Source organism: Populus euphratica, unplaced genomic scaffold, assembly GCF_000495115.2.
Source record: "Populus euphratica unplaced genomic scaffold, PopEup_1.0 scaffold584.1, whole genome shotgun sequence".
Lineage (NCBI taxonomy): Eukaryota > Viridiplantae > Streptophyta > Magnoliopsida > Malpighiales > Salicaceae > Populus > Populus euphratica.
In genome coordinates, this window is record NW_011500457.1 from 73,656 (window position 1) to 80,557 (window position 6,902).

The following is a 6,902-nucleotide window of genomic DNA, read 5'->3' on the forward strand; positions in this document are numbered from 1 at the left end:
TGGGGCCAGTTTTGGCAATTTGTCATCTCTAATCTTATGAAAAGAGGTGTGATCTCATAAGAGAACTTTTAGAGATGGGGGGATCTGCATGCGAGATTCCAAGATTATACCAGGAAAAAAAAAATGAAAGGAAAGGGCTCGTATTTTCGTCACATCCTTGCTAAGTCGCCATATTAACTTGAGCTCGTATTTTCGTCGCATCCTTGCTAAGTCGCCATATTAACTTGAGAACACAACTTAGATCAAAATTTATAGCACTACTTCATTACTTTGAAGATTAAAAGTACCTCTCTTTAACTACCTACGCTCAAGGAACACAAATTTTTTATTGTCCAGCTGAATTTTCTCGTAATCTAGAAAGGTCTGATAACAGACTTCGCTCACTAGACAAGCTTGCATCAAGCAGGAAAACCCTCCAGTAGCTACAATTTACAGTAAGTAAAGGACGTGGAAAAAAAGAAGAGAGAGGATGCAGTTCACTCTTCTGCTTATGATAAAGAATTGTCACAATTTCAATTTTCGAAACTAGAGACTTTTTTGGTGGCTTTGTTATCTTGAACACATTTTAGAAAATTTGTAAAAACTGCTGTGCCACAAATTTTAGAAAGATGATAGCTACAGTGGTAATCTGGTCTAGGTTAAACGGCCAAGGTGATAGCCGATGCCTAACAGACTGTTGGTGAACAAAAACATCAATGCTCATCGTTTTTTGGATATTCAAAGACCAATCTCCCCCAAAAGTCACAAAAATAAAATGTGTAGGATTGCAGAGGAAGTGATCTAAAATGGAGAGTGCAAGACCGCCTTTGATTCTCGCACCTGGAACAAGATTCAAAACAAGGGAAATTATAAGCAAATTGGAAGACTGTAACAAGACAGATATATCGAGAGGATGAAGTGATCTCACCAAGAAGAAGAAGCACGTCCCAAGTGGGAGAAATACCCTAATCCAGTTACTGAAGGACACTACAACATGGTTACATGCCATGCCAGCCTTCAGCATTGTGAGAAGATTCCATATAACAGGAGCCACCAAGTTCCAATCCATGGTTTGCATTTATCTTGGTGATCTGGAAGATACAGCCCCAGTTTGTAAGGATGGGTGGCCAGGAAGTTTTGTTGGCTCCCAGCTTACTTGTAAAAGAGCTGCTCTTTCAGGGTTCATAAGCAAAAGCTGCTGCATGTCTTTAGGAAGGACATCGAACACTGCCTGCAGATCTTTCTTCAATTTCTGGCAAGTTTCTGCAAAGTCTACACCAGCCCTTCCTGACTTCTCCATCTGATTTATGAAAAATCAAAATGATTTCTCAGCCATAACCTTACACATGGACACATATCAATGTTTTTCTTCTATTTTGATTGATAAAAACATGGAAAATATTGCAATCTGCCATTCAATCATCGGAATGTGTATAAACTTAATAAATATGTGACCAGAGTTCAAAAAAGGAGCAGCACTGCAAACAAATATTTGCTCTTCTGAAAAATAGAATTCCACTCAAGGGATAATCCTGCTCAAAGAGGTCCAAAAGAACAAGAGGGAATTGTGTCGAAGAATAAGGTCCTTTAATAAGTAACAAACACTTGTGGCTTAGTTCATATCCACACTAAAGGACAATAAGCAATTTGGTCTACTTTTAGTGCCGGTTCTCAGCATTCATCTTGACTTCATTGCACATCATGTACTTTGTCTGGTTGTTTGTTTCCTCTAGCCTTGTTATCACAGCTACTGAACCCGCACAAAATGAACCAAAGTTGTGCAAAATTTGCTGGCAAGAAGTTTTGCCAGAAAAACAAATCCTCTGATGCCAGCAGCACTAATTACACTGCATTACAGTCTCCAAACCATGACACACTTCCTCTTTCTCAGCCAATCTAGAACACTCACTATTTAGGCATGCATCACAGTCTCGATTTTAACTACAGTAAAATGAAAATTTGGTTTTCAAACCTCCAATATTTTCAGAGTGATAATTACTTCCAGATGCTAATAACATGACGGTGAACACAAACGCAGAAACTTAATGTTCAAGAAGCAGCCAAAAATACATGCATATACACGTGAAAACAACCCATCTGACCACTATTCAACACAACACATTACATGTTATAATATTCAGAACAGATTCAAGAGCAAAGTGTATTTTCATCTCATAGAGGCTCTAAAACAAGACAGTCTACCAACCATCTAGAAGAAATTGCAATATACCTCTACTTGGACATTTAAGAAACTAGCATGGACCACTTTTTGACAATGAATTTTTCACAAACCACGAACTACAAAATGCATAGATCTGCATATACTTTCAGGCTTAAATCAATTCACTAAGAAACAATAAATACATAAGCCGGTTCATTAACCTCTTGTACAAATAGATCACTGCTGCCTTAACATGTGCCTGAAAGTTATTGTAAGTACTTGGGGGAGGGGGAGGTGTCCTGTGCCTAAATCCAAAAAACACCTCCTTCACTTAGATGTTTGCAGGCATAGCAATTATCACACAATTGTAACTGATTGAAAAAAGCTAAGGGCATAATGGTTTTTGAAGTACAGTCCTTGGAAATAAAGATTTTAGAAGAAACAGAACAATTACCAGAATTTCTCTATGGAGATGTCTTTCAATAGAATTGAAAGAATCAACAATTTCCAATTCTGACATTTTTGATATGAGAAGCTGTATGTCAGCTTTCATTCTTGCATGCCTCCAGAGCCTATGTTGTTCTTGTTCAACAACAGTGCGCCGCCTTCGAAACCATGGCATGAAGTTGGGCCCTTTCAGGAACCTCCTGAACAGCAATGTAAACCATCTTTATCTTAACAACAAGCATTGAGAACTTGACCAAAATTGAATGGACTGAGAAGCAATCAAACAAACTGAAAAAAAGAAGTCATATGCAATATTAATAGCAGTCTAACAATTATTACTTGTATAAATCCAGCCAATTAGATTTCATCCGCTTTGACAAAAATTTCCCCACACCTCTTGCTGATAAGTTTGCCAGAAATTCTTCAACGTCGAATGGAGGAAGAGGAGGAGGGTCAATGAATGGAAGAGATCCTTCAGAAGGAGTGCTCGCCCTAAAATATGGACCAAAAGGAGCCAAGAAGTTTGTGGTGAGCTCCAAGAAATGACGGCGCAATATTTCATTGTTAACAACTGACATTGACTCCTCAACCCTCGGTGACTTGCCAGCATCAATGAGCCTATTCAAGATAGAAGTGTCAGGCTTAGTTGAAGCTACATAGGGACTCCAAACGGCTTCCTTGTGTTCTGTCATGAGGCATAGGGGACCATCTCTCCTCAACTTAACAGCACTCAACAAACTTGAAGGAGAGAACTTTTTCAAGGAAAGCTGCTGAAGACCAAATCCTTCTGGTCTTCCAGGAATTCTGCTAGCAGAAGACCTACTTGCAAAGGCAACCCGGTTTGAATTAGAAGCAGGGCTGCCAACTGAAACAATGTGGGGAATATTACGAAGTGCTTTAAGGAAAAATAGATTCGTCACACCCAAAACCATTGGAGGGAATGCATCTCCTTCTTTAAGTGAATTCAAATGCTTAAAGTCAGGGTCATGGATGGTGAAATATGGCCTAAAATCAACGCTACATGGCAGTGGTGCAACCAAACTGACTAGACTTGCAACTGCCTCACAGCACTGGGGAGGTGTATGTCCTATGATAAGAATAGGTTCACCGATAAGCAACAACTCCCATAGCAACCAGAGCTGCAATAAGATCCCCCGGAATGTACCAAAAATATCTGAATCGTGAAAAAGACCCTGTGGAATTAACTGATTGGATGGAAGAAAAGGTGCCATGGCAGAAGCAGATTCTTCAAAAATCCCAATTTCAAAGGGCAGACTATGAGCGGGTGGCAGGCTAACTTTAAGCATGGCATTCCCAATATGAAGCTCCATTTGTTTACCGGGTACAGGAGTAGGCCACATTGAAACATAAGCAGCAATATGCTCAAGAGCTTTCGTTCCTACATCAAAATATAAAGGACCCAAAATTTGTAACAAAGGCCTAAACAGACTAGAGTAAGGATTATGAGACAATATCACGACAGATTTTTGTTCTCCACCTCGCTTTAGCTTCTCATCATGCCGCTGCCTATTAAATACAAAACCATACAAGTATTTCAAACCTTTGGTACCATTTCTAATTTTTCTTCTATTAATCACCTTCCCTTTCATGGACTTTGAAGATTCTTCTTCATCATCAATTCCTACTATCTCAGAAGAAGTCACATTTCCTTGTTCAGAGTTCTTCCGCCTTCGGATGCGAAAAAAGAATATGCAGTCATGAATGCTTGAACGGTTCTGGTTCTGGGAAACAGAATCTGGAAATGAACTAAAAGCAACATCAAGTTCCTCTTCATTTGAGAGAAAACCAGGTGGATAACACTCTTCAATGAGCTGACCTTGTTCAAGATCAAATCTAATAATGCAGAAGGCAACAGCCCATTGCTGCAGAGATTCCAGATCAGTCTTTAAACTAAGCTCCTGTTTAACAGAAAATGAAGGTGATCGACTCATTTCCGAGATAATCAGCATCCCTTTACATCCATCAAAAAAGCCAATTCACCTCATCTAAGAGGCACACTTGAGCTACCATTCCAGTCAAAATCTTCTGGGATTTCTGGCTATTAAACAATTGCGGTAACAAAATTAAAGCCTACGAAAGAAAACCAAGAAGCATACAATGAATAACAGATCAAAAGACGTTAGTTTAAAACAAACTTTTTAAGAGCAACGACAATAATTTGTTTGGCACCAGGAGAATCCATTAAAAGATAAGTAATTACAATTGAAAAATCTTAGAATTAAACAGAAATCAATAAACTGAATCCAAAAAACCAAAGACTGGCCATTAAAAAGCAATAAAAAGAAAACACAATTTCGCAAATCTGAATTTAAAAGAAGATCCAAGAAAACGGGTACAAAAGAAACATTTGGCTTACCTAAACCGTAAAAACCCAACCAGATTCAGTTCTTGCAAGAAGATAAACCAAAAGACGGGCACCCAATTGGCCAAAAACAAATGGGTCTCTTTTAGAAACCAGAAAAGTTGAGATCTTCTTGGAGTTGCCTCTGTAACTGTATGGATAGCAGAGAGCTTGTATGCAGCTTTGGAAGCAACTACAGTACAATAATTCTAAAAATTCTAACGTGGTTGGTAAGGCTATAGATTTGTGGGAGAAATAAATGTATGAAATATAAATGGCAAGGAAATTATTTGTTGATATGGCTGCTTTCAATTTCAAGCTTCTCCTGTAGTGTATGTTCTTACTTGAATCGGGAAATCATCTATATCTGGTAATTAATTACTCAGAGTCCTTCGTCCGCTCCTGTTAGATTCCCTCCCTCGGTCTAGGTTAGTAGGTTTCACGAGATTATTATTATTATTATTATAAACGGCTGTCTTTGGTTAAATATATGTTTAGAAAAGCCATGGGATGGTAATATCAGCGCTTTGTTTTTTCTCTGTTTTTTTTTTTTTTTTATCATTCTGTAAGTCACAAATCATCCATAGTAAAATTATGATTAATTTTAAAAAAAAAAAAACATCACCAGCCTTCCACTATTAATTACACAATAAAATAATTATTTTGTCTTAAAAATAAAAAAGCCAACCATCCTGCTATCAAAGTAAAATAATTTTCTAATCGTGAGTCATTGATTATTTTTAAATATATTTGAATAAATTAGTTTTATTATATTTTTAGTAAAGTAAAATAACTTAATTACCATTAAAAACAAAAAAATAATAATTGAATTAGCATTGAGAGATTTTTTTGTCTTTTTATTTTTTTTAACACAATAAAATTATTTAATTACCCATATAATAATTTTGGTATTTTTACCTTTTTATTATATATATATATATATATATATATATTGTTATAATTAAGATCTATTTAATCATTTAAAAATATAAATATTATTAAAAAAAAGCTGGCATCTATGTTGCATGCTTCTACATGTGGGCGACCTTCGCATCATTTTGATTAGTACTTAAAAATATATTTTTGTCAAGGTTTTATATTATCATTTTGCACTTGAAGTATCAATAACTCCTTAACTAAAGTATGTTTTATAATAATATATCTAATAATATAAAATACCTTTAATTTGTAGTAAATGTTCATCTTAAATGCATATCACATAAATGAAATGATTGATTAATAAGTTTAAGTACTGAAATTAAAAGGACAAAGAGATAACCAAACTTAAAAAAGAGATACTAGTGCAGTTTAAACTAGAATACTGTTTGGTAATTGGGTCATATCTAGAGCAGTAGATCTTGGATTTTGATCTATTTTATATGGATAGAAAGGTAAGACATAAGCCTACAACTTTCATATGGAGGTCTGGTTTTAATAAGTCCTTTTTCAAGTATAAATTGTAGCAACAACAAAAGAAGTCTGAATCTGTCCTACAACCTAGACATTGTTAAGTGTTCAGCCTATATCTTGAGTCTAGAAGTCCAAATGACCTCAATTTTTTTTCCTGAAAAGCTGAGATAATTTCCTACAATTTGATATAGAGGTAGTTTAAATTCTGACTTTATCAATTATGTTTTATTCAGACAAGAGAAGATAAGGATTATCACCAAGTCAAGAGTTGACCACCCACTCATCGATTAGTCATCAAATCAATAGTTTTCAATTTTGTCCTATAAGAGGAGGCATTTTCCATGTATTTAGGTATCTGGTTTTCTAGATCAAGATCATGCTCTTATTTTCTCTCTTTGTATTGCTTAAGTTTTGCTTTCATTAATATTAAGTTTATGCATTTCATTTCATTTCCTTTACTTAGTTAACTTTCATCTTATTTATGTTCTTATTTTGTTTATTTATATTTCTTTCTTTCATTATATTCAGCTAAGTTTATTATGT

The 6,902-nt window shown here is 35.6% G+C and overlaps 2 protein-coding genes across 6 annotated transcripts; both read right to left on the bottom strand.

Annotated features, from left to right (window-relative positions):
• Nucleotides 1-237: 237 nt before the first annotated feature.
• LOC105114801 (uncharacterized) lies at nucleotides 238-1,058 on the bottom strand. Of its 2 annotated transcripts, none has more exons than XM_011011496.1 (2): nucleotides 598-1,058; nucleotides 238-428 (listed from the first exon to the last, which is right to left on the bottom strand). In XM_011011496.1, exons 1-2 carry the CDS (start codon nucleotides 1,055-1,057, stop codon nucleotides 298-300), a joined length of 591 nt encoding a protein of 196 aa, XP_011009798.1. In that variant the 5' UTR covers nucleotide 1,058; the 3' UTR covers nucleotides 238-297. The 2 variants fall into 2 exon arrangements, with proteins under 2 accessions (XP_011009798.1, XP_011009797.1); XM_011011495.1 differs by having other exon boundaries at nucleotides 238-424; nucleotides 594-1,058.
• LOC105114800 (protein DENND6A-like) lies at nucleotides 474-5,387 on the bottom strand. 4 transcript variants are annotated; one of them, XR_840212.1, is made up of 5 exons: nucleotides 4,965-5,387; nucleotides 2,927-4,678; nucleotides 2,595-2,787; nucleotides 908-1,279; nucleotides 474-819 (listed from the first exon to the last, which is right to left on the bottom strand). XR_840212.1 is itself a non-coding variant. In XM_011011493.1 (4 exons), the coding sequence occupies exons 2-4, from the start codon at nucleotides 4,555-4,557 to the stop codon at nucleotides 1,058-1,060; spliced, it is 2,043 nt and encodes a 680-aa protein (XP_011009795.1). In that variant the 5' UTR covers nucleotides 4,558-4,678; nucleotides 4,965-5,387; the 3' UTR covers nucleotides 474-1,057. The 4 variants fall into 4 exon arrangements, 3 of the variants coding, with proteins under 3 accessions (XP_011009795.1, XP_011009794.1, XP_011009796.1); XM_011011493.1 differs by having other exon boundaries at nucleotides 474-1,279; nucleotides 2,595-2,784; XM_011011492.1 differs by having other exon boundaries at nucleotides 474-1,279.
• Nucleotides 5,388-6,902: the final 1,515 nt, after the last annotated feature.

What these genes read in the sequence shown, in the direction of transcription:
- LOC105114801 (XM_011011496.1), bottom strand. Translation starts at nt 1,057, where the DNA reads ATGCAAACCATGGATTGGAACTTGGTGGCTCCTGTTATATGGAATCTT. An exon ending in AGCTATCATCTTTCTAAAAT is followed by an intron (nt 429 to 597) that starts TTGTGGCACAGC and finishes ACTTACTGTAAA; the next exon opens with TTGTAGCTACTGGAGGGTTT.
- LOC105114800 (XM_011011492.1), bottom strand. Translation starts at nt 4,557, where the DNA reads ATGCTGATTATCTCGGAAATGAGTCGATCACCTTCATTTTCTGTTAAA. An exon ending in AATTGGCTGGATTTATACAA is followed by an intron (nt 2,788 to 2,926) that starts GTAATAATTGTT and finishes ATTGCTGTTCAG; the next exon opens with GAGGTTCCTGAAAGGGCCCA. An exon ending in ATCTCCATAGAGAAATTCTG is followed by an intron (nt 1,280 to 2,594) that starts GTAATTGTTCTG and finishes TTCATAAATCAG; the next exon opens with ATGGAGAAGTCAGGAAGGGC.